The sequence below is a fragment of the Muscardinus avellanarius genome, assembly GCF_963383645.1.
Source record: "Muscardinus avellanarius genome assembly, chromosome: 20".
Taxonomy (NCBI): domain Eukaryota; kingdom Metazoa; phylum Chordata; class Mammalia; order Rodentia; family Gliridae; genus Muscardinus; species Muscardinus avellanarius.
Genome location: NC_137806.1, coordinates 17895016 through 17921756, shown reverse-complemented (window position 1 = coordinate 17921756; position 26741 = coordinate 17895016). Strand labels below are relative to the sequence as shown.

The 26741-nt window shown below is 42.0% G+C and overlaps 1 protein-coding gene across 1 annotated transcript; it reads right to left on the bottom strand.

Moving 5' to 3' along the window:
- Nucleotides 1–1083: 1083 nt before the first annotated feature.
- Nucleotides 1084–26291, bottom strand: CDNF (cerebral dopamine neurotrophic factor; the record flags this gene model as incomplete). The annotated part of the gene is made up of 4 exons (XM_080717065.1): nucleotides 1084–1262; nucleotides 6106–6247; nucleotides 8485–8612; nucleotides 26177–26291. The coding sequence occupies 4 exons, from the start codon at nucleotides 26289–26291 to the stop codon at nucleotides 1084–1086; spliced, it is 564 nt and encodes a 187-aa protein (XP_080573191.1).
- Between the last annotated feature and the right edge of the window lie 450 nt (nucleotides 26292–26741).

Below are 26741 nucleotides of genomic sequence, written 5' to 3'. Positions count from 1 at the left end.
ACTACATTTGACCATTTATTACATCCAAACGTTTTTATTCTCATTTTTCAGTTACATAATAAATTTCCTTGGAATCACTCATTCTCTGACAAATTCAGTTACACCCTAACTACCCAGCCGAACGCCTGTCTACTGCTACAGCATTTAAAAGTAGACATACTTTTTTCCCCTCTCTTCCACACTTTCTTTCTTCCTTTCTTTCTTGTACTGGGGATTGAACCCAAGGACATCTACCTCTGAACTACACCCCCAGCCCTTTTTGTGGTTGTTTTGTTTTGTTTTGAAACAGGATCTCACTAGGTCCTCTTGCTGAAACTGTCCTCAAACCGGTAATCCTCCTGTCTCAGCCTCCCAAGTACTGGAATTACAGGTGTGCACCACCACTTCCGGTGAATATAGAAAATTTACTTGAAACAAAACAATACTGAAAAACCTTTTGATTATGTTCAATAATTATTTGTAGTTTGAGTTTTGTATTAGACAAGCTAGCCAGTACAATATATTTATTTATTTATTTATTTATTTATTTATTTATTTATTTATTTATTTTTGGTGGTACTGGGGTTCCTGGAAGCCCTTCTACCTCCGGGCTACACTGTCAGACCTATTTTTGCATTTTTATTTGGAAACAGGGTCTCCTAAGTGCTGGCTTCGAACCTGCGCGATCCTCCTGTCTCTCCCTCCCAAGCGCGGGGATTACAAGCGTGCGCCACCACGCCCGGCAGTACAATGTATGTAATTTACAAAAATCTCGTATAAAGAGGACCCTACGCATGGTCTCTTTGCCATTAGGATCAACTTACTCCATCAATTTTCTGTTCATTTTCCCCATTTTTAGGAGGTAAGCAATGATAACTTAGTCCTTCCTAGAAAATGATGAGAAAGGCACTTTTAGGTTCTGGTACACTGCAAATGTGAGATCCAAAATAAGCCCTAAGTAACAAAATTCTGAGGCATAATATTTTGACCAAAAAAATGTCTGACACCAAACACAACGCAAGTCCTTCTTCTTCACCAACATGTGCGCATCCTAAACCATCATCTTCTCTTTCATCACAATTCACAGCGTGGCAGTGTCTGAAGTCAGAGCTCAGTTTTGGGGTGCGCTGCTGCGTATTTGGGTGCCAGTTCTTTGATGAGATTCACGTAGTCAGCCTTTTCTGCGCAGGCCCTGCACTCTTCCCCCCAGCTGTGCAGAATCTGTTTCAGCTCCGCCACTCTCATCTTCCCCAGGTCCACTGAGGCCAGGTCCAGTTTCTTCTCTAAATGCCAAAAAGGCAAAAAGGCACAATTGAAAAAACCAGAAAATATCCTGCAGACCACTTAGAAAGGCACATGGTGTTGACTCCCCTCTGATCCAATAGCAAATGGAATCATCTTCTGGTTTCCATGGAAACCAGGACACACACACACACACACACACACACACACACACACACACACCCCTAAGGAAAATGTAATGAATACAGTCAGCCCTCTGTATCCACCAGTTCTGCATCCTCAGATTCAACCGACGTATTCTGAGAGTGCGGGGTGGGGGGAGCACATCTGTACTAAACACATACACAATTTTTCCCTATCATCATTCTCTAAACAATACAGCATAACGATATGGCATTTACATTGAGTGAGGTATTGCAAGTCATCCAGAGATGACTGAAAGTATACAATCACTGGTGACTCAAAGCATGCCGCCACAATGATTGAAAGTATACACCGCTCGATGTAGCTCAGTGGTAAAGTGCTTGCCCAGCATGCCTAAGGCCTGGGCTTTGATACCAAAATACCATAATAAATAAAGAGGAAGGAAGGAAGGAAGGAAGGAAGGAAGGAAGGAAGGAAGGAAGGAAGGAAAGAAGGAAGGGAGGAAGGAAGGAAGGGAGGGAGGAAGGAAGGAAGGAAGGAAGGAGATTCTATGCAAATAATATACCATTTTATAGAAGGGACTTGAAGAATTTGATATCCACAGGGGGTCCTGGAACCAATTCCCCAAATATAACAAGGAATGACTGTACAGAGCTTTTGGGATCATTTATTTGTGTTCTACCTGACTTTCTCTCCAAGGGATTATACTTGCTTCAGAATGCCTGTCTGTGTAGCTCTATAGGGTTCTCAAAGTTTGTCTTCCTAAAACAATGAGCCCTGTCTCCTGATTGCTGCTCCTAAGGTAAAAACATCCCATCTTTGGGATGGCCTTGGCTGTGGCCAACTGAAAGTCATAGATTATAATTAAGCAACAAGTTAGCTGGGCGTGGTGACTCACGCTTGTAATCTCAGCATTCTGGAGGCTGAGACCAGAGGATCACAGTTCGCAGACAGCCTCAGCTACTTAGTGAGGCCCTCTGCAACTCAGTGAGACCTGGTTTCAAAATAAAGAATAAAAAATAGGGCAGGAGCTATAGCTCGGAGGTCGAATGCCCCTGGGTTCCATCCCCAGACCTGCAAATTAACAAATAGATAAATAAAAATAAAATAAAATAAAATAATAATAATAATTAAGCAACAAGTTATGGTTCACTTATTTTTCAGTACTGGAACCCAAGGGCATTCTACCTCCAAACCACACTCTCAACCCTATTTTTTTATTCTTTATTTGAAACAGAGTCTCACTAAGTTGCAGAGGGCCTCACTAAGTAGCTCAGGCTGTCAGCAAACTGTGATCCTCCGGTCTCAGCCTCCCAAATGCTGATATTACAAGCGTGCGCCACCATACCCAGCTACTATGGTTCACTTTTTAAACAAGATATGTGTTCAGTAAGACTGATGCGCACTCTAGATTTTCCAATAAGAAATGTAAAGATACTCAAACCCCAGAGCAACACTGGGAGCATTTTCACTGCCCCTTAATTTTTTTTTGGGGGGGGTTGTTTTTTTGTTTTGTTTTGGTGGTACTGGGGGTGGAATCCAGAGGCTTTTCTACCTCTGGGCTATACTCCCAGACCTATTTTATACTTTATTTGGAAACAGGGTCTCACTAAGTTGCTGAGAGCCTCACTAAGTAGCTGAGGCTGGCTTTAAACCTGTGCGATCCTCCTGTCTCAGCCTCCCAAGTGCAGAGATTACAAGCGTGCACCACCACGCCCGGAGACCCTTAGTTGTTTTGCCTCTCTGCTTAAAGCACCTGAAGCCCTGCCCTGCTGGGATTTCTCAACTGTCCCAATATGCCTCTTCAGTCCTCTGTATCCCCGCTTCTCTAAAGCTAATGCTTCAGTGCTAGCCAGCCTGGCTCCTAAATTCCTGCCAATAACACTGTCACTGACATCTAACTCCTTGAACAAGAACTGTCTCCCTGCGTATAGGTCATCGGCAGAGGATATAAAGAACTCACCTAGTTCTTTCTCGCTACGTCCTAAAATGAGAAAATAATGAGCTCATGTTTCCCTAATCAGAAAGGTGATTTTCTTCTTTCACAGTCTCTCCTGCCCCTCCCCAACCACCAAGTGCTTGCTTGCTCTGAACGTGGACTCAACATTAAAGTTTATTCATTAAACAATTTGTGCCAGGCCAGGACTTTTTCAGCTTGACTTCTTTTCAAAATTCTTTCCTTTTTTCTGCCTACTGTATAGAACATTTTAAATCATTAAAAACCTAATAGATGTCAGGTGGTGTGTCAAAATTTTCCAATCTATTCTCATTTGCAAGTTGGGTTTTCATGATTTTTGCTTCAGCTATACTCTGTGCTCCAGATAATTCTTAAAATTGTATGGTGATCCTCACTCTTTTTTTCATTATTCTTTTCTTTTCTTTCTTGTGTGTGTGTGGCGGGGTAGGTACTGGGAATTAAACCCAAGGGCATTCTACCTCTGAGCCATATCCTCAACCCTATTTTATTTTTTATTTTTTATTTTTTATTTTTTATTTTTTATTTTGAAACAAAGTCTCACTAAGTTGCTGAGACTGACCTGTGATCCTCTTGTTTCAGTCTCCCAAGTACTAGAATTACAGGCATATGCCAGCCTGCTCAGGTCAATCCTTCCCCTTTTATAAACAAAACACAAAGGAAAACATTCTTTCAGGTCAAAAAACCAAATGACACTGCTTTTTGAAAAAAAAAAAAAAAAAAAACAACTTCAAATCCACACATCTTGTTTGTTAATTTTGTGGCTGACTTTACCAGAATACCTTTAAAAGTAGGAACTATTACAGCCATAATTAGTAATATCCTGCAGCACAAAGTCACCTGCCCCATCCCATCTTTCCTGATAAGAAGAATTTAGAACTATTAATTAATTTAAGGGAAGTGATTGGAGGAGAAAAATACTTTCTTGCAAGTGTCTGTAGTTTCTCGGAGCATTTCTAGAGAATTTGGCATCTGGTGTTAACTTTAAAAGGTGAAACACATCTGTGATACCTAAAACTACAAAAAAAAAAAAAATGTCAATAGAAAAACTAAGGTTATTTCATGGCTCCCTAAGGGCCTCTAGTGGCCAGTGTTACCAAAATATTAGTAAGTATTAATTTTCTCAGTAACTCAATTATTTTTTCTACCATTTAAGGGGCCCCATAAAAGATTCTTGCATATACAATTTTTTGAAATAAATTTGTTAAGTGGAAGGATCAACACAGGTCTGTCACTTCGTGAATGCTGTTTATATAAATCCTGATTCCACCTCTATTTCATTACTTTGAAGCTAATGAAAAGGGTGCCTCTCCATAATAACCACCCTGGAAATTAGGGCCTCTGCTTGGCAAGTTGAGAAATCGGCTGTCCTTGGTACCTTTCCAATCTTAAACCTTTTTAAAGTTTGTTATGTAGTTATGGTACACGGGCATAGTAAACAGCTGTGTTGGGAGATAAGACTGAAATAGTTCAGAGTTGGATGCTAATACTTAGGTGATGTACAGTACTACTCTGGGTACGTAACATGAAACAATGACTTAAGCAAAAGAAACGAGTCTCGCCTGTGGGATTTCAGGTGACCAGGGCAGCTGAGGGAAGAATTGCCCCGCCTTTTTGTCATACCTACCCATCTACCCAAAAGGCTGGCCCAGATACAAAGAGTGTTAAAATAGATCTGACTCTGTGGCATTTTAAGGCCAAGGATAATGTTTTAAATAGGACATCGCCTCCTTTTCCTTAATGTTTATTTTAGGCACCTCTTATAAACTATTTCATCAGGCCAAACCTGATTTGGTGGGAATAACCTATTTCCTAAAATGTAAAGCTGGCAGAATGGTAGACACATGCAAGAAGGAAGATATAGTCACGTCTATGACCTCAAAGTCTTACTATCTTCATAAGTGTAAGTTTTGTTTTATTTATGTATTTATTTTTGCAGTGCTAAGGATTGCATGCTAGGCAAGTACTGTACCATTGAGCTACACCCCCCACCCTAGATGCAATTTCATCTTTTGTGTGTGGGGGCGGGGGAGGGTTGGAGATGGAACCCAGAGGCATTCAACCTCAGAGCTACACCCCCTGCCCTATTTTTTATTCTTTTGTGTGTGTGGGGGGGGGGTATTGGGGATGGAACCCAGGGACTTTCTACCTCTGGGCTATACTCCCAGACCTATTTTATATTTTATTTGGAAACAGGGTCTCACTAAGTTGCTGAGAGCCTCACTCAGTAGCTGAGGCTGACTTCGAACCTGTGTGATCCTCCTGTCTCAGCCTCCCAAGTGCAGGGATTAAAAACGTGAGCCACCACGCCTGGCTCTTATTCTTTATTTTGAAACAGGGTCTCACTAAGTCGCAGAGGGCCTAAGTCGCTGAGGCTGGCTGCGAACCCAGATCCTCCTGTCTCAACCTCCCAAATACTGGGATTACAAGCGTGTGCCACCATGCTGGGCAAACCTGCTCTTTTTATATTCTGCATTTTTCCTCAACATGCATGGCTGATGTTGCTTCGGTAAATTCGGAGTTTAAACTTTACTCTTTGGGCTGGGAGTTTTAACCTCAGGCTGATTGTGCCAGGACTATTTATTCCTGGTCCTTCAAAGAAGCTCAGAGGGCGTGGAGCTCAGTGTGTCACCCCAGCAATCTATCAGTGAGTGGAGATTGCTTTTCCTTCCAACTCTGACTACTTAGAAAGCGTGGTCCCGTGCTTGGAGGCTCGGCAGCACGCTGGACAGACACATCAGACGAAGCCCTTGGCTCTGCTGTACCGTATCTCAGCTCGCAGATCTGGCTGTCCATCTTCTTCAGCTTCTCACAGATCTTCGCCGCAGGCATGTGCACACTCATGGGGCGCGTGACTTCACTTAGGATTTTGGTGGCTGCGTCTTTTGTGGCTCCTAGATAATAGCACTAAAGGGTGAGGAAGAGAGTTTAGCATCCCTGACCATGAAAAGAGCAAGTTATACAGTGTGCAGAAGGGAGGAAGAGGTTAACCTAGTGTTGATGACCCAGCTATTAAATTTTAACCCCTACTAACTAAGAAAACAAGTGACTCTGGTCTTGTGATCTTTCTAGGTAGAGATGCCGGAAGGCTGGCGAGAAGAGCTCACATTTACTAAGAGTTCCCTCTGTGCCGACATTGCCCTCGCTGCGTGAAAAGTAAGAACATATTTGCTTCTCACGACAATTCCATGAAGTGCTATTATTATCTACACATTGAGCCCAAAACAACCTAAGGCTGCCCAGCCAGTGTGTAGAGGAGACAGAATTGTAAACCCTAGGACTTAGGCTCTCAAGCCACAACTTTTTTTACCTTGCAAGACTGCCCTTCAAGCTACCTGACTTAAGCATTTTATTTTTTATAGTTTTATTGGTGCATTGAGTCTCACATTATAATGCAGTTCCAAGCGATAATGACATATGCACACGGCACTTGGTGGGCTCCTCCCTGGGTCCCTGCCTGCCCTGTCCCCCTCCCCATACATGCACTGAGACTGGCATTGGGGTTCTCACATATGTATATAACACCAATGGAGGTGTCTTCTTCATTAATTCTCCCTTCCACCCCACCACCACCCTTCCCTAGACCTCCTTCTTTACTCCACTAGGGTTTCTGCTTCATAATCTAAAGTTCCTCTTGTATACTGATGACTCCCTAGCTTGTACATATGAGAGAAGAAAACAACCATTCACTTTCTGTGACTAGATAATCTCACTTAACAATGTTCTCCAGGTTCATCCATTATCTTGCAAATGAGATAATATTATTCTTCTTTATCGCTGAGGAGAATTCCGTTGTGTGTATATCCCATAATTTTGTAATCCATTTATCTGTTGAGGGACAGCTAGGTTAGTTCCTTGATTTGACTACTGTGAATTGTGGATATGCATGTATCACTAATATGCTGACTTCAGTCCCTTTGGAAAGATACCCCAAAGTGGTATGGCTAGATTATATGGTGGATCCAATTCCTAGTTTTATGGGGAACCTCCACACTGATCTCCCCAGCAGTTGCACTAATTTGCAATCCCACCAACAGTGCAGAAGAGTTCCTATTTCTCTATATCTTTGCCAGCATTCTGACTTAAGGATTTTACATGAAAAAATATATATATATATAGTATACAAAACTTCATGGCATGAATAAATGTCAAGAGCTTTACAGTATCTCATAGTAAGTAGTCCACAATGCACATTCAAATGACAAATTCAATATGAACATTTTAGCAAAAAATAAATTGTGAAATTGTCTCCAGTCATGTAAAACAGTATGTTGAAACAAGTTATCTGTGTATACCCAGGAAACATCACTTAAATGTCATTACAAGAAAACATAAGTGTTTCAATAATAATATAAAATGTTTTAAGCCAGGCATGGTGGCGCACACTTGTAATCCCCACACTTGGGAGGCTGAGACAGGAGGATGGTGTAGGTTCGAAGCCAGCCTCAGCTACTTGGTGAGGCTCTCAGCAACTTAGTGAGACCCTGTTTCCAAGTAAAATATAAAAAAAAAAATAGTACTGGGAGTATAGCCAGAGGTAGAAAGCCTCTGTGTTCTACCCCCAGTACCACAAAAAGAAAAATGTTTTGATAGCTTTTACTAATTCTCTTGGTAAGAAATGGAAAGTCTACCTGCTCTCAACTCAGCACTCAGCAGAGTAAATTCTCATTATAAATTCAGTCTTATGCTTTCATTTAAGAAAAGATAAGCTAGACATGGTGGCACATGCTTATAATCCCAGTACTTAGAAGGTTGAGACAGGTGGATTCCAGGATTGAGGCCAGACTCAGCGACTTAGTGAGACCCTTTTTCAAAATAAAAAATAAAAATGGATGGGGGTGTAGCTTAGAAAAAGAATATTCCTGGATTTAATTCACAGTACCCCACACAAAATAAAAGAAGAAAGAGAGGACAAAATAGAATATAAAATTGGTTGCCTGTAGTTTACTCATATAGCAAAATGAGACAATATATTCCAGAAGGAAATACATGGGACTACATTTCCAAGCAGATTGACTTCTTCCTACTTTACATCATGAATGTGCTTGTAAGTAGGAGGACATCAAGTCCAGTGTGAGAAATAAAAACTACTCACAGTGTTTTTCAAGCATACAGGAAAAATGGAAGGTGAAAATTTATCATACCAGGCGGTTTTCTTTTCCTTTGGCATCCAGGCAAAAGCGGATCAATTCCTTTTCTATAGTATCCAGTGAAAAGTGGACTCCTCCGGCTAGCAGGGAGTGGTAAAATCGGTTCAAGAATTCTTGACACACTAGGAGGGACAAAGAAATACATCTGTATGCACAATTTAATTCCTATCACTCCTGTGTACATGCACCAAGTAAAAGAAATAGGCAAGGTTCAATGCACTGTGGCAGCAGATAACAATTCCAAGAACGATTCGGGGGCTGGTTACTAAGTCCTTGGATACAGCGCATATTTAACATGAGGCTAGTGAATCAGTCAGTCAATCTTTGGAACCAAGTTTCATCTAAAATGAGAACTTCCCTACAAACTTTGGTCAACCCTAAAAGAAAAGCGCTTCCCATAGGATCTTGGGACAGTTTAGTTTTATTTTTTTTTCATAATCTTTTTTTTTTTGGGGGGGTGGTTATGGGGTTCCTGGAAGCCCTTCTCTGAACTACACTCCCAGACCTATTTTTTTTTTTTTTGAAACAGGGTCTCTTAAGCCAGCGAGGCTGGCTTCGAACCAGCGCGATCCTCCTGTCTCCGCCTCCCAAGCGCGGGGATTACAAGTGTGCGCCACCACCCCCAGCTGGCAGTTTAGTTTTAAATCAGTAAGTTATTTGAATGAATCCTCTTGGAAGTCTGCATGGGTCTTTATGTTACCAGCGTAAGCCTACAGTGAAAGCCCAGTTGAAGTCATCATCCTTAGTCCCAGTGGTCCAGAAGAAGAGATCATGCTCAGAAGAGGCAGAAACTGTACAGACCACTGCGGTCAACATGTGTCTGGTGCCGACAGGTGCCAACCCTGATCTAAGTATTCTATGCGTTCTAACTTGTTCCAGGGCCACAACAATGTTATGATGCAGCCACACCACTGTCCTCCTTTTACAGATGAAGAAAGGGAGTCAAAGGGAGGTCACCTAACTTGCCCAGTAAGTGGAAGAAAGGGCAGTGGGTCCCAGGTGGTCTGACTCTGGATTCACAGATTTAACCATCAGGTGATCCCGCTGTGGGAGGAGGCTGTTTTCCCAAACAAGCAAGTGTCAGAGCAAAGCAAACCACAAAGGAAACACAAACCAGAAGTTTATACTGGTGAGAGATGACCCTGATATTAGTCAGAAAATTCTGCTTTTTTTATTTTTTTGGTACTGTAGATTGAGCTCAGAGGCATTCTACCTCCACGCTAAGCTCCCAACCTACTTTTACCTCTTTATTTGGAAACAGTGTCTTGCCAAGACATCCTGCTGCCTCGGCATCTATGTGTTGAGAACCCCCACTCCACATAGTAAAAATCGGCAAAAACGCCCCGAGAAGGAGGTATCGTCTCTGGCCAAAGTACCCCCCACTTTTAGATACCCTTCACTATTATTTCTTTTAACTTTCTACACGAATTGCTCCAGTGATGTGAAATTAGGACTATAAAAAGAAACTGAGTCCGTGGAGATAAACTTTCTAATAATTTGTCTAAACGTCCTTGGCTCTGCTCAACAATAATGAGAAACTGGCCAGAATTCAGGTACTGTGATAAGCACCCCAGCTGCAGCAATCACAAATGGCCTCCAACCTTCATCACTATCTATCACTCCGGCAAAAGTAGCTCAGTTCAAAATAATTATTCACCCTTGAAATCCTGCCTAGAGACAGAGAGAAACCTTGTGTGTGTGACCTTAAAGAAACAACTTAGCTGCCCAAATACAATAGACCCAAAGAAAAAGACTGTTAACTTTTACCTCAGTGTGAGCACCCCAGGAGATAGAAAAAATGGCCGCATAGTTAGAAATGAATATGACAAAATAAAGGACAGACATTCTAAATATATATGTATGAAGGAAAAGAAATACCGTAAGAGTAAGAAAAGTATTTTTGCATGAAGAAGAGCTTATCATAAGAAAGTCCCAACTGGGAAAGAAAGGAATTAGAAAGTTAGAAGCAGGTTGCAGAGAGTTTGTGACAGGGAAGTGAATTCTTTTAATAGGCTTGTTGTTTAAAGAAGAGTGCTCAGCAGTTAAGGAAATACATCTGACAATTAAAACTAAGAACCTTGTGGTGTTGTTTGTGATATTTTGTCTGCCAAACTGTGTTGTGAGTATGCTTAAGCTTTCAGATTTAAAAAGATGCCAACACTGAATCACCACATCTCCCCGCACTCGCTATATGAACTGAGCCCAAAAGATGGAAAGTTCCAGAAAAAGTTCCCGAGAAGCTCCCAAGCCTTGACTATCCTGGGAGGCTGCCACCTGGAGCTGCTTATCTGCAAGACCTTGGAGAGAAACAGAAGTTAATTCTTCGAGGGCCAACAGCCAGCTAAAAGACCGCCCCCGTTTCTCTTAACTTTACTGGTGAAGTGTATAAATTTCTTGGGTTTTCATAATAAAGTGTCATTGGCTCAAGAAGCCTTTGTCCACCCCAGGTTCTTTTTCCAAAGCGTCGTAACTAAAAACTTAAGGAATTCATAGAGGGGAAAAGAACCGCTGCAGATAAGGATCTGCAGAACGCCGCCTGCCTTTTGACCCATCTTTCTGAGGCCCCCGACCGCTAGTGGACTTGCCCCCCACAGGACTGAACCCGCCGGTAACAGGGTCTCACTAGGTTTCTGAGAGCCTCGCTATGTTGTTGAGGCTGGGTTTGAACCTGCGATCCTCTTGTCTCAGCCTCCAACTACTGGGATAACAAACATGCACCACCATGCCCAGATTAGACAGAGAATTCTGGGTAACCACAGTAAAGAAGAGTGGAGAGGTCTAGACCCTTGATTTCCCTTTATCTTTTTCTTCATTTACATAACTAACTAAAACCAGGTATCTCATTTATCAAACACCTCAAGTAATTTAAACTATGTTCATTTGATGAAATGCATCTAATCCCTGTATACTTACTGAGCACTTTTTACGTGTGAAGTAATGTTTAAAAACTACTAAAGGATGAACTTCAGGAAGTGCCCGTAAAGGAAGACTAATGATAAGAAAGAAAAATGGTGAATGTGTTAAGATCGAAGTAAAGATTAATTATATAAAATAAAAATAATGAATATTTATTAGAGTAAACATAAGGATACAGTATGATCATTACACATAAGATGGAAAATAAATAATCTAAGTTACACTTCTTAAGGTCTTTTATAATCTAGAAGGGGGCTTAGAGAAACATTATTAAATCTATTGGTCTTTAGCCAACAGAGTATGATATTGATGAGGAAAGTAACTAAAAACATAGATTACTTCTAATCAGCTGTTAATACAGGGCATGAAAAGAGGATTTTAAAAACTTTTGTTAGTCTACTAGGAGGCATAAAAGAGAAAAACAGAAACAGAAAGCATAATGCTTTTTCTTCTAAAAATTCACAAAATTAAGTGATCAAAATAATAAATTCAAATCTTTCATTATTTATAATGTGTACAAATATGCTAAACTTACAGTTATATAGTAAGATTTTTCAGATTAGAGTTTATAAAACTCAGTTAAATGCTATTTTTTATTGCTGGTTTTTTTGGGGGGTTGTTTTTTTTTTTGTGGCACTGGGAATTGAACCCAGGAACATTCTATCTCCAAGCTACACTCCACCCCTATTTCATTCCGTTTTTGAAACAGGGTCTCACTAAGTTGCAGAGGGCCTCACAAGTTGCTGAGGCTGGCCAAGAACCTTCAGTCCTCCAGTCTCAGTCTCCCAACTACTGGGATTACAAACTTGTGCCACCATGCCCTGCTTGTTTGTTTTTATGGTACTAAGGACTGAACTCAGGGGCATTCTACCTCCTAGCTCCAACCCTCCAAGGCCTTCTATATTTTATAACAGGGCCTTGCTAGGTTGCTGAAAGTCTTACCACAGTGCTAAGGCTAACCTGGAACCTGCAATCCTCCTATCTCAGCCTCCCTACTACTGGGATTATAGGTATGCACCACCACTCCTGGCTTAATGCGGTTTTGTTTTGTTTATTTTCTTTTTATTACCAGTGAATCACAATCACACATCGTGATGAATTTGGGTTGGCAGAGGCTCACATGTACAAGGCGCTCACCGAGCTCTCCCCCAGCCCCACCCACTCCCCCTCTCTCCACCTTGACTCTGTGGTTGGCTCTGATGAATTTGTGGATGGCTGTTTTCAAGATACATAAAATAGAAAACTACACAAGTGCGGCAATAAATAAGTCAGTCACAAAAAAACAAACCCTGCATGATCTCACTATGTGGGGTAGCTCGAACAGTCCAATTTATGGGAACAGAAAGCAGAATAGCAATTGCCAGGGGATAGAGGGAGAGGAAGTTGGGGGATTCTTGTTTAGTGGGTATTGTTTCAAATGTTACACCACGAGAAGAGTTCTGAACTGAGCATGGTGGTACATACCCGTAATCCCAGTACTTGAGAAGCTGAGACAAGAAGACAGAAGGTTGAAGGCAAGCCTCAGCAACTTGATGAAACCCTCAGTAACTTAGATCTTGTTTCAAAATAAAAAATAAAGCCAGGCTTGGTGATGCATGCCTATAATCCCAGTACTCGGGAGGCTGAGACAGAAGGACCTCATGTTTGCAGCCAGCCTTGGCAATTTAGCAAGGCTCTCAGAGATGTAGTGAGATGCTGGAGAGAGAGAGAGAGAGAGAGAGAGAGAGAGAGAGAGAGAGAGAGAGAGAGAGAGAGAGAGAGAGAGAGAGAGAGAGAGAGGGGAGGGGAGGGGAGGGGAGGGGAGGGGAGGGGAGGGGAGGGGAGGGGAGGGGAGGGGAGAGGAGAGGAGAGGAGAGGAGAGGAGAGGAGAGGAGAGGAGAGGAGAGGAGAGGAGAGAGAGGAGGAGGAGGAAGAAGAAGAAGAAGAAGAAGAAGAAGAAGAAGAAGAAGAAGAAGAAGAAGAAGAAGAAGAAGAAGAAGAAGAAGAGGAGGGATGACAGTCTGGGGCTAGGAGTATAACTTGGAGGTAGAATGCCCCCTGGGTTCAATCCCCAGGAAAACACACACACACACACACACACACACACACACACACACACACACACACACACACACGCTGAGGTAGAATGTCCCAAGGTTTCACCCCAGTACTGTTAAAGAAAAAAAAAAGTTCTGAAGACAAATGGTGGTGATGGTTGCAAAACAGTATGAATGTACTTGATACCACTGAAGTGTGTATTTCTAAATGACTAAGATGAAGCCCGTGGTGGCACACGCTTGTAATCCCAGCACTAGGGAGGCTGAGACCAGAGAATCACAGTTTGCGGCCAGCCTCAGCTACTTAGTGAGGCCCTCTGCAATTTGTGAGACCCCGTTTCAAAATAAAGAATAAAAATTAGGTCAGGGGGTGTAGCTCGGATGTAGAATGCCCCTGGGTTCCATCCCTAGACCCCCCCACCCCATCCCACACACAAATGACTAAAGTGAACTGGGTATGGTGGTACACACCAGTTCAAGTTCTGTGTGTACTTGGGAGGCTGAGGCAGGAAGATTGTAGGTTTGTAGCCAGCCTCCGCAACTTAGTGAGACTCCCAGCATTAGGGAGGCTGAGATTGGAGGATCGCGGTTCACAGACAGCCTGTTTCAAAAATAAAAAATAAAAAAGGATGGGGGTATAGCTTGTAGGATTATAGGTGTGCACCACCACACCCAGCACATGATTTTTTAAATTAAGAAATGGCAAAAAATAATAATAAAAATGACACCTAATAAAGAGCATGGAGTTTTAAAATTATAAGAAAACACTACAAAAACTATTTTCCAATAAATTATAAGACAGATAATGTGGACAATATCTTAGAAAACAAACATAGACTAAAAAAAAAAACCCTAGCAGGGTGTGGTGGCACATACTTGTAATCCCCGCGCTTGGGAGGCAGAGACAGGAGGATCGTGCAGGTTCAAACCCAGTCTCAGTTACTTAGTGAGGCCCTTTGCAACTCAGTGAGACCCTGTTTCAAAATAAAGAATAAAAAATAGGGCTAGGGGTATAGCTTGGAGGTAGAATGCCCCTGAGTTCCATCCCCAGTACCGCAAAACAAAACAAAACAAAACAAAAACTAAACAGACCTAAAAATCATTTTAAAGACTGAAATTTTAGTCAGGCATGGTGGCACATGCCTGCAATCCCAATACTTCCAAGGCTGAGACAAGAGGATTGCAGATTCGAGGCCAGTTTCAGTCACTTAGACCCTCAGCTACTTAGTAAGACCCTGTTTCAAAAAATAAAAAGGGTTGAGGGTGTAGCTCAGGGATAGAATTCCCCTGAGTTCAATCTCTACTACCCACAAAAGAAAGAAAAAAAATATTGAGACATTTAAGAGGGCCTGATTCCCAAAATGATAGAAACTATCACAGAAAAAAGAAATAAGAGAAAGCACCCTAGCCTTTATAGTTGTCAAAATCTGATATCAAAAGCAGGAAAGGACAATAGAAAACAAAGACAAGTGGTCAACTTCACTTTTGAAAATTAAACGCGAATTTAAAAGAATCACAATCAAGCCGGGCCTGTAGTCCCAGCATTCGGGAGGCCGAGACAGGAGGATCACGGTTCACGGACAGCCTCAGCTACTTAGTGAGGCCCTGTTTCAAAATAGAGAATAAAAAATAGGGCAGCGGGTGGGGTGTAGCTCAGAGGTAGAATGCGGCTGGGTACCATCCCCAGACCCGCAAAAAAAAAAAAAAAAAAAAAAAATCACAATCAAGTAAACATCATACCAGACTCAATGATGATTTAAAATTAGAAAAGCTATGCATGTAGTTTATTATATGACAATCTCAATAGATATATACATATTTTGATAAAATACAAAGGACCTGGTTGTCCTCTGTTCCTTTGACCTCAGCTTCTGTTTTTCTCTCCCATTTCAGTCCCAGTTTAGCACCTAAATTAGGTGTCAAAATCAACTAAATGAACAAATTCCTACATATTTATTCTAAAAAAATAACACAGTCTAATTGAAAAAAAGGTATGTTGAAAATGCACATACCGTACAACCCAGTGATTCCTGTTCTGTGACCTCCAGTATCATCACAATCTACTCAAGGGGACGTGGATAGAAAGGTTCAGAGCAGCACTGTTTAAGATTACATCAAAGCCAGTGGGCATGGTGGCACACGCCTGTAATCCCAGTACTTGGGAGGCTGAGAAAGGAGGGTCACAGGTTCGAAGTCAGCCTCTGCAAATTAGTGAGACTCTTGGCAACCTAGCAAGACCTTGCTTCAAAATAAAAAATAAAACTGGGCTGGGGGTGTAGCTCATTGGTAGAATAACCCTGGGCTTAATCCCCACTGTCCCCCCACTCCTTCAGACACACACACACACACACACTATATATATATATATATATATATATATATATATATATATATATATATGTAAAAGTAAGGAAAGCCTAATTCACTTTCAAAGAGAAAAGAAACTATTTCACTCAAAATGTAGAACTTTCTAGACAGTTCTTGAATGACATCTATAGTTATCAATATATACCAACCCCCGCAACATAAGATTGAGTGAAGAATGTTGAATATGAACATTTGATACAATTTATATACATCTGAGATCACAAAACAAATCCATATATTATCTATGGAATCGCACATTTATAGCAAAGGTTCTCAATAAATAAATGGGGACCACATGTTACCCTCAAAATTAACACATCCTGTAAAAGTGATAGAAAGATTAGGTTACAGAAAAAGAACTGAACGAATCCCACTAATGTTTTAATCTTTTCAAGAGAAAGAGTGGTAGAAAACAAAAATATTAACATTTAATCTAGATGCTAGACATATGTTGTATTAATTTTAATATATTTAAAATATGTCCTAGTTTATTTTATTTTTTTTAATTTTATCTTCACTTAAATTTTATTACCTCTAATAAAACATGGTCCAAGTTTTTTTTTAACTTTTTTAAGATTTGTAAGTTTTTAATCATATATCTTAATGAGGTACAAGATGATATAGGCATACATGCATACAACATTTATTTAGCCCTTCCCCAAATCTTACCCATTCCCTCCCTGCTTCCTTTTTCTCTAGTTCAGCTTAGTGATTGACTTTGATACATTTGTGGATGTTTCTTTGCTTGTTCAATTCCTCTCTCACATTCCTCCACTCCTGTTACTTTGAGTAATTTCCTATGAATTTCAGATTCAGTGATAAATGATATCAATTCTTCATCTCTCTTTCTCGGTACTGGATACCTCCAGACCTTTTTTATTTTTTATTTTATTTTTTTGTTTTGTTTTGTTTTTATTTATTTTTTATTAATTTATTTTTTAAATTGGTGCATTGTTTGATTCTTGAGTCTCCAACATGAGTCTCCAACATGCTTAATAAAATACTTGATAATATTAATGGAATCATATTTACCTTTTTTTTTTTTTTTTTGGTGATACTGGAGGTAGAACCCAGAGGCTTTCTACCTCCGGGCTATACTCCCAGACCTATTTTATGTTTTTTATTTGGAAGCAGGGTCTCACTAAGTTGCTGAGAGCCTCACTAAGTAGCTGAGGCTGGCTTCGAACCTGTGCGATCCTCCTGTCTCAGCCTCCCAAGTGCGGGGATTACAAGCGTGTGCCACCACACCCGGCTCCATTATTTAACTTTTTAAAGTAACATTATAGTTCAATTAGGCACTGCTTAGCCAGGGCCCAGAAGGAGAATGCAGTGTTTGGAAAATAAAATAATACCACCTGATTGAAAGAGCTACAATCTTGTCCAAAAGATGATAAAATGTTTAACATCAGATTTATAGTTATTAAACTCTCGGTGGGCTTTGAATATTATTTTCAGTGGCGCCCATGCATGCTTCTCAAACTGAAGCCAGCTCCAACTTGAGTTTGAGGTCTGTCTTGAAGACCTAGGACTGAGGAGTGTTGCTGTCCACTATATAATGCCTGTTAGAAAAAGTCAAGACTTCGCTGGGCGTGGTGGCGCACGCTTGTAATCCCCGCGCTTTGGAGGCGGAGTCAGGAGGATCGCGCAGGTTCAAAGCCAGCTGTGCTAGTTTAAGAGACCCTGTTTCCAAATAAAAATATAAAATAGGTCTGGAAGTGTAGCCCTAAGGTAGAAGGGCTTCCAGGAACCCCAGTACCACCAAAATAAATAAATAAATAAATAAATAAATAAATAAATAATAAGAGTCAAGATTTCTGAGAACACTCAGGTTTGAATAATTTGGACAGTACTTCTTTATTCTAATTTTATGTGTAATATTTCCCTGAATAAATGAGTTCCCATCATTAAACTCAGAAGGCGGTATAGTTAATGATTCAGTGTTTGGGCTCAGAGCTATATTCCCTGGGCCCCAAACCTGGCTCCACTACTTTATAGTGCTGTAACTTGGGGCTTTGGGCTGTTGCTTTTCAAAACTCATACATTACCAGTCACCAGGCGTGGTGGCACACGCTTGTCATCCCAGTACTTGGGAGACCAAGACAGGAGGATTGCAGGTTGGTGGCCAGTCTCAGCTGTTTAGTAAGGCCCAATGCAACTTAGTGAGATCCTGTTTTAAAGTAAAGAATAAAAATAGGGCTGGGAGTGTAGGTCGGAGGTAGAATGCCCCTGGGTTCAATCTCCAGTGCCGTTAAAATAATAAAATAAAATAAAAACAGATTCATGCATCAGGGCTGCCAGTGGTAGAGCATTTGCTTACCAAGTGCAAAGCCCTGGGTTTAATCTTTAACGCTGAAAATAAACCAAAAACAAACAAACAAACAAACAAACAAATCCGTCATGTGCCAATCTGTTTGTCTAATTACAGTTTCTTTGAAAGTGCTCAGTCTTTACCCTCTGGCTATTTTAAATATCTCTTTTTTCCTCTCTCTTCTCTTGCACAATTTTTTTTTATGTGATTAAAGGTGGAATTGTTTTTATTTACACTATTGGAATATATTGAGCTTCCATATTCCTCTCGTTATCTTATTCTACCTTTATTTCTTTTCTTTTCTTTTTTTTCTTTTTTTTTTTTTTTGGTAGTACTGGGGGGTGGAACCCAGAGACTTTCTACCTCTGAGCTATACTCCCAGCCCTATTTTATATTTTATTTGGAAACGGTCTCACTAAGTTGCTGAGAGCCTCACTAAGTAGCTGAGTCTGGCTTCGAACCTGTGCGATTCTCCTGTCTCAGCCTCCCAAGCACGGGGATTACAAGCATGTACCACCACGCCTGGCTTCTACCTGTTTTTTTTATTTCTTGTTTTTATCTTTTTATCTCTCAGTGATTCATTCTTAACAATTTTAGATCTTCTAATTCACTAATTCTCTTCTCACCTGTATCTGATTTGTTGTTAATCTGGTTCTTTTTCAAAATGATTGGACATCTTTAGTAGCCATAATTAATTCATATTTTCAACCCTTTTTTATTTATCTAAACATAAAAATCTTATGTTTCATATCTGAAAATTCCAACGCCTGAGGCCCTTTCAGGTACACCTCTCCTGCCTCTTGTCTTAAGGGCGGCACTCTTGTCACCCTCTTCCCTGTGGGTCTGCGACTTAGGTTTGCAAGAGAGCACAGTGCTGTCAATCAGCTCCCAGGCACCCACACAATCCCCAGGCTGCGCGCCCAGGACTCTACAGTGTGTGGCACTGCTAAGCTAAAATGTCTAGTAGGTTAGGTGTGTTAAGTGCATTTCTGAGTTATGAAAATTTCAATTTATGATAGGTTTATTGGGGGAGGTGTGTCTGTATTACTGGGGATGGAACCTAGGGGCCTTCTACTTCTGGACTATGCCCCATCTCTATTTTATTTTTCATTTTCAGAGTCTCACCAAGTTGCTAAGGGTGTCACTATGTTTCTGAGGCTGGCTTTGAACCTCCGATCTTCCTGTCTCAGCCTCCCAACCGCTTGGATCACAGGCATGTGCTCTCACACCCAGCCTTTAAGGTTTCTTAGCTTACTTTAAATTTTTTTTTTTCAGGTCTGGGGATGGAACCCAAGGGCACTCAACCTCTGAACTATACCTCCTGCCCTATTTTTTATTCTTTCTTTGTGTGTGTGTGTGTGGGGGGGGTACTAAGGATGGAACCCGGGGGCATTATACCTCCAAGCTACACTCCCAGCTCTATTTTTTATTCTTTATTTTGAAACAGGGTCTCACTGAGTTTCAAAGGGCCTCACTAAGAAGCTGAGGCTGTCCTCAAACCACAATCCTCCTGTCTCAGCCTCCCAAATGCTGGGATTACAAGCATGCGCCATTACGTCAGCTGAGGCCCTTTTTAAAAAAACTATTTAATCTTTATTTTAAAACCTATTTGACCCTTTTGTAATAGCACCTGGCTTAAAACACATACTGTACATCTATACAAAAATACTTTAAGTTATTATCTTGTAAGCTTTTATTCTATTAATTTCATTTTTACTTTTTACACTTGCTTGTTAAAAACAGAAACACACATGTCAGTCTAGACCTGGACAGGGCCAATATATCAGAATACTGTCTTTCAAATCTTGTCCCATTAGAAGGTTTTTTAGGCCAATAAACAAGCACAGACCTGTCTTCTCCTGTAGTAAGAATGCCTTCTTCTGAAACACCTACTGGACGCTGTTTTAGTTAACTTTTTTTTAATAAAAAAATAGTAGAAAGAATACACTCTTAAAACAATCTTAAAGTATAGTAAATACATAAGCCAACAACAGTCACTGTTATCATTGTCAACTATTACATACTGTACATAATTGTGTGTATAATACTTTTATAGGACTGGCTGCACAGTAGCTTTGTTTACACTAACATTTCCACAACCACATAGGATTTTCCTAGTACCATGATGTCACTGGGCTATAGGAAATTTCCAGTTTCATTAAAATGTATGTGTTTGAGCCAGGCGTGGTGGCGCACGCCTGTAATCCCCGCGCTTGGGAGGCGGAGACAGGAGGATCGCGCTGGTTCGGAGCCAGCCTCTCTGGCTTAAGAGACCCTGTTTCTAAATAAAAAGTATAAAATAGGTCTGGGAGTGAGGCCCATCAGTAGAAGGGCTTCCAGGAATCCCAGTACCACCAAAAAAAAAAAAGTGTGTGGAGCCAGGCGTGGTGGTACACACTTGTAATCCCAGCATTCGGGAGGCTGAGACCAGAGGATCGTGGTTTGCGGACAGCCTCAGCTACTTAGTGAGGTCCTCTGCAACTCAGTGAGACCTGGTTTCAAAATTTAAAAAAAGAATAAAAAATAGGGCAGGGGGTGTAGCTCAGAGGTCGAATGCCCCTGCGTTCCATCCCCAGACCTGAAAAAAAAAAAAAAACTGCATGTGTTTGAGGGGGTATTCATTCTACCTCTGAGGACCTGGCTGAGTTGGCAAGGCTGGCCTCCAGCCTGAGATCCTACTGTCTCAGCCTCCCGGGTCACTACCACACACGGCCCCAGTCCTCTGATAATCTTATGGGACCATCATTACATACGCAGCCCATCATTGACCGAAATATCATTCAGTGGCACATAGCTCTAATTCTGGAGATCAGGGTAAAGTCTAGGATGATACATTTGTAAGTCACCAAAATTTAAATGATATTCATGGGCTACGACCATAGAGTAAGGGGAAATGGAGGAGAGACATGGTCCCAGGTTAACTCCAATGTTTAGACACTGGAAAAATGGGAAAGAAGCAGAGAAAAGTAGAAAGGAGTACCTGTGAGGCAGGATGGGAACAAGGCCAGTGTTAGCCCTAACGGCAAAGGACCAGCGTGATCAAAGGAATGTCTAACTGATCAGCTCTGTTAAGCACTCCTGATAGAAGGTGAAAGACCGCTCGCATCATGTATTATGCCGAATTTAACGAGCAAATATGTTCAATATGCAAAGGAGATGCCTTCTTTCGTGATCCCTGCTACAAGCCAGCAGAAATTCATCAAAGTCTCCCAGTAACTTCTCATTCTTGTCTTCCTAAAAAGGAGCCAGCCTTCCAATAGCTCTTACTCTATTTCTCAGTGTATCTCTTCATATGGATTCTGCACCTCAACAGTCTCTCTGCCAATGTATCATCTAGGTGATGGAAGTCGGGAATTTTGACTTGTGCTTGTGTGTGTGTGTGTGTGTGTGTGTGTGTGTGTGTGTGTGTGTGAGATACTGGGGATGAAACCCAGGGGCATTCTACCTCTGAGCTATACCCCCAGCCCTATTTTATTCTTTATTTTGAAACAGGGTCTCAGTTGCAGAGGGCCTCACAAAGTTGGCTTCAACCTGTGATCCTCCTGTCTCAACCTCCCAAGTCCTGGGATTACAAGCGTGCGCCACCACGCCTGACTCACCTTGTGTTTTTAAAGCTTTGCATCTGACTCACCAGAAGATACATGAGACATTGCCACACTCATACGCACTCATTTGTTCAACAAAAGGAGTGCCTGCCCTAGGCCGGGCCCTAGAGTAGCTGCTGGAAATGATCTGGTGAGAGATACAATCTTGATTTTCACAGTCGCATGAGGGAGACCCAGTTACTGAACCCTACGAGGAGTGTACTCAGATACTATGGAAAAGCAAAGGCAAAGATACTTGGGGAAAACTGGGGGACTACGGAAGACATTCAGTAAGGAAAAATGTGGTGACACTCCCGGAAGACTAGAGAGAAGGGTGGGATCATGGCCAATAAAGAAGCTAAAAACAGTGATGGTCTAACGAGGCATTAGAAGCCGGGGAAGAGAAGGGAGAGCCCATCCAGAGGAAGAGTCAAAGGACAGAGACAGGCCGGCTGTAAGGGACAACGGAGGAGCAGGTAGAATGCAGGCCACTCAGCCAGGCTCTTAACCACTGCCGACACTACGTGTGAGCAGAACAGATGTGAGGGAGGGTAAAGGTGGGCAGAGGACTTTGGCTTTGGACTGTTGCATTCCAGGTGTTGCAGATATTTGCAACACCTTGTTCCACTGGGGGCGAGGCTGGAACTCTGGAAAGAAGGTGGACTGCATATAGAGACTGATGGGTAGGTAGGCCAATTGCCCTGAAAAGTGTGCAGACTAAGAAAAGGAAATTCTAACACGTAGGCCATGGCTAACAGGTTAGAAACCCACAAAGACATTTTGAACAAGTGGGCACAGAGACAAGAAGCAAAGACAAGGAAAAAGCAATTGGTAGGCCATTAAGAGAACAGGCTAGTTTCTGAACGGGAAAGAAGACAGTGGTGTCACACAAGTTCATTTCTTGGACTTATATGGAGAGAATAATCTCACCATGAATCACCTACATATTAGTAACTTAAGGTTCCTGGCACATTGCTATTAAATAGTCTTAAGCATATTTCTTTTATTTATGTTTATTAAATAGATCCCATCAGCAGGGTGTGGTGGCGCACACTTATAATCCCAACATTTTGGAGGCTGAGAAGGGAGGATTGAGGTTTGAGGACAGCCTCAGCTACTACTTAGTGAGGCTCTTTGCAACTCAGTGAGACCCTGTTTCAAAATGAAGAATAAAAACTAGGGCTGGGGATGTAGCTCGGAGGTAGAATGCCTCTGAGTTCCATCCCTAGTACCGCAAAAAAAAAAAAAAAAAAAAAAGATCCCATAAGTGAATCTATACTTTTTTCAAAATAATTCAAATGGTTTTAATAAAACAGTCCCATAATGAAAATCCTTTTAAAAGATTCAGAGCCTGGCATGGTGGCGTACGCTTGTAATCCCAGCATATGAGAGGCTGAGCTAGGAGGACTGCACAGGTTCAAAGCCAGCCCAGCTATGTAGTGAGGCTCTCGGCATTTTAGTGAGACCCTGTTTTCAAATAAAATATAAAAATAGGTCTGGGAGTATATCCCAGAAGTAGAAAAGCCCCTGGGTTCCACCCTAGTACCACATACACACACGCGCGCGCGCGCGCACACACACACACACACACACACACACACACACACACACACAAATTCAGAGCCAGGTGTGGTGGCTCATGCTGTAATCCCAGCATTCCGGAGGCTGAGACTGGAGGATCGCAGTTCGAGGACAGCCTCAGCTACTTAGTGAGGCCCTCCGCAACTCAGTGGGACCCTGTTTCAAAATAAAGAATAAAAAGTTGGGCAGGAGGTGTAGCTCGGAGATCTAATGCCTCTGGGTTCCATCCCCAGACCCACCAAAAAAAAAAAGATTCAGAAACATTTTCATTTCCAGTATGCCTCCCATTACCTGAATGCAGGGCTTACAAACTTAAATATCTACAGAGACCAGGTAGGCAAAATGAATGGGAAAATCAATTTGAATCTAGAAGAACAAAAATCCTCAAGCTGGGCGTGGTGGTGCATGCTTGTAATCCCAGCTCTTGGGAGGCTGAGACAGGACGATCGCATGGGTTCGAAGACAGCCGCAGCCTCTTAGTGAGGATCTCAGCAACTCAGTGAGACCCTGTTTCCAAATAAAATATAAAATAGGTCTAGGAATATAGCCCGGAGGTAGAAAGTCCCTGGGTTCCACCCCCAGTACCACAAAAAAAAAAAAAAAAAAATCCTCAACGTGGAGAACGGTTCTGACACATGACCATTTGGGTCAGTCTTGCCAGGTCATCTGAGTTTTCAAAAAAAGCCAAAAATATTAACTTTTAAATACTAAATCTATGCCGGGCACGCTTGTAATCCCCGCGCTTGGGAGGTTGGGAGGTGGAGACAGGAGGATCGCGCTGGTTCAGAGTCAGCCTCGCTGCTTAAGAGACCCTGTTTCCACATTTAAAAAAAAGTTAGCCAGGCGTGGTGGCGAATGCTTGTAATCCCAGCATTTGGGAGGCTGAGACTGGAGGATCATGGTTCGCAGACAGCCTCAGCTACTTAGTGAGGCCCTTTGCAACTCAGTGAGACCCTGTTTCAAAATAAAGAATAAAAAATTAGGCAGGGGGTGTAGCTCGGAGGTCAAATGCCTCTGGGTTCCAGCTCCAAACCCGCAAAAAAAAAAAAAAAAAAAAAAAGTTAAAAAATAGGTCTGGAAGTGTAGCCCGTGGGAGTGTATCCTGGAGGTAGAAGGGCTTCCAGGAACCCCAGTACCACCAAAAATAAATAAATAAATAAATAAATAAATAAGTAAATACTAAATCTCCTATTTTTAAAATGCAAATAATTCATTTAATTTTCAAAGTATTTTGTGAGCTTAATAAAATGCAACTATAGATTCACGTTGGTTCATAAATGTTTTACCTTTGCTCTATTATATAGTGTAATATGTATTTAATCTTCTACATCAAAGGGAAATTAAAGGATTAATAAGACTTATAATAATAGAGCCAGATCTTGAATCTAGATCTTATTCCAACATATTTCCTTCTTTTGTAATTATACAGCCTCTTAAGCTAAAAATGAAATATATACACTAGTTAGCTGGACATGCAAGTTAATAATCACAACATGCTGTAATAAATTTAGGAAAGATGGCATAAACTTCACATTTAACTAATCCAGGCACTGTCTCTTCTGAAATGCTTTTAGGTAGAAGCTTCAGAAAAGTAACTACTGATAATTGATCAAGTTGGTTTGTGCATGCCTTACAAATCTTGCTTTAAATTCACAGAACACAGTAACTTTAAGCAGATTTATAGCTTAGTGAAACAAGTATCTTTATGGCAAGTTTTTAAAATTATATTCTGTGGATATTTAAATTTCTGGAGAAAAGCTTAAATCCAACTATTAAGACTTTATTTAGTTATAATACAGACTATATCCATCCATACATTCCACATGTATTTTGAGCCCAAAATTTCCTGTTCAGTGGGTAGATTCTCAAGTTCAGTGGATATAAACAAATTATTTCAATGAAACATGGAAGTGAGTGCTACAGTCCAAGAGATAGGAACCAGCATAGGTAATTTTCTTCTTTATTCTTGTTGGCCCTCTAAAGTGAAGTGATTTTGCAAAAAACAACACCCCCCCCCAAAAAAAAACCGATGAGGCTGAGAGCACTTGGAGGGACCTCAATCTAGGTGTTTTGATGTGCAAGTCCACAGCTGAGAAACTATTGAGCAAACAAGGAATCCTTCAGCCAGGCATGGTGGCACATGCTTATAATCCCAGCATTTGGGAGGCTGAGACAGGAGGATCGGGATTCGTGGCTAGCCTCAGCTACTTAGTGAGGCCCTTTGCAACTCAGTGAGACCCTGTTTCAAAATAAAGAATAAAAAAATAGGGCAGGGGATGTAGCTAGGAGGTCGAATGCCCCTGGGTTCCATCTCCAGACCCGCAAACACACACACACACACACACACACACACACACACACACACACACACACACACGAATTCTTGGCATCCTCCCCTTCTCAAATGTTAATGTACTCGCTTGAAAGCCTATAAAGTCTTAAGGAATGTTGGCTGCTCCTCTGATTTAAGCCTCCCCAACTCGTTGTCGTGTTTTATTTTTCTTTTGGGAGTCACACACTAGTTTGAACTTGAAAGATGCCTTCTTTTGTTAAGGAGAAGCAAGTCTTGCCTGTTAAAAGCAGCAGAATCAGTTTGGCGCCAGCATCATCCGACTCTAGCAGCGTTTGCACAAAATATAACCCAAATCCCAACCCACCAGTTTTTATTGCGGCAATTTAATATTCTCAACGAAATCAAAACGTAGCCTCCAGGTGTCGCCGGGTTTGGCTCGAGCTTTTGACTAGGATTTGGCGAAGGCGTTCTGAAGTTGGGGGCAGGCCTGTGCTTCCCGGCGAACGATTATTTACAGCCAGAACCTGGAGAGGCCAAAGCCGACAACAGCTGCGCTGTCGCGCGGTGCCACCGCCATGCAAGCAGGCCACACACCGCTCACCTTCACAGTCAGCCCCTGGCCGCCCTCCAGCCCCCTGGCCTCGCGCGGGCACCGGGTTAGAGACCCAAAGCCCGGCGCAAAAGGCCACCACGGCTGCTGGGCTCGCGCACCGCATGCTGGCTCGGCAGCTCCAGGAGCCGCAGCAGGTCGACCGCCGGGCGCGGGGGGAAACTACAAAACGCGCAGCCTGGCAAAGGATTGGAAAGAATCGGCCTCCGGTTGCTAGGGAAAATGACGTAACTCAGCCGAGAGTTTCTATTGGCTTTTACTAAAAAGACAGGCAAGGGGGCGGGGCCAAACAGCCTCTTTCTGTCACTCTCCAACTGGCGCGTGCGCACTATAGCACGCTCTGGGCGGCTCCGGGCGGGGGAAGGTGGGGGGGGGGAAGCAAGGAGAGACGCATGAAAGCTATTCGCTGACTGCTCTTGCGGAAAGGCGGGATCTTTACGCTGATTGGCTGCGACGCGGGAGGCTAGAGAGACAGGCCGGACGCGGTGGGCGGGCGGGAACGTGAAGTCTCCGCGGTGCCTGATGGGGCTATTCGGTGGCGGGTAGCAGTTGCTTT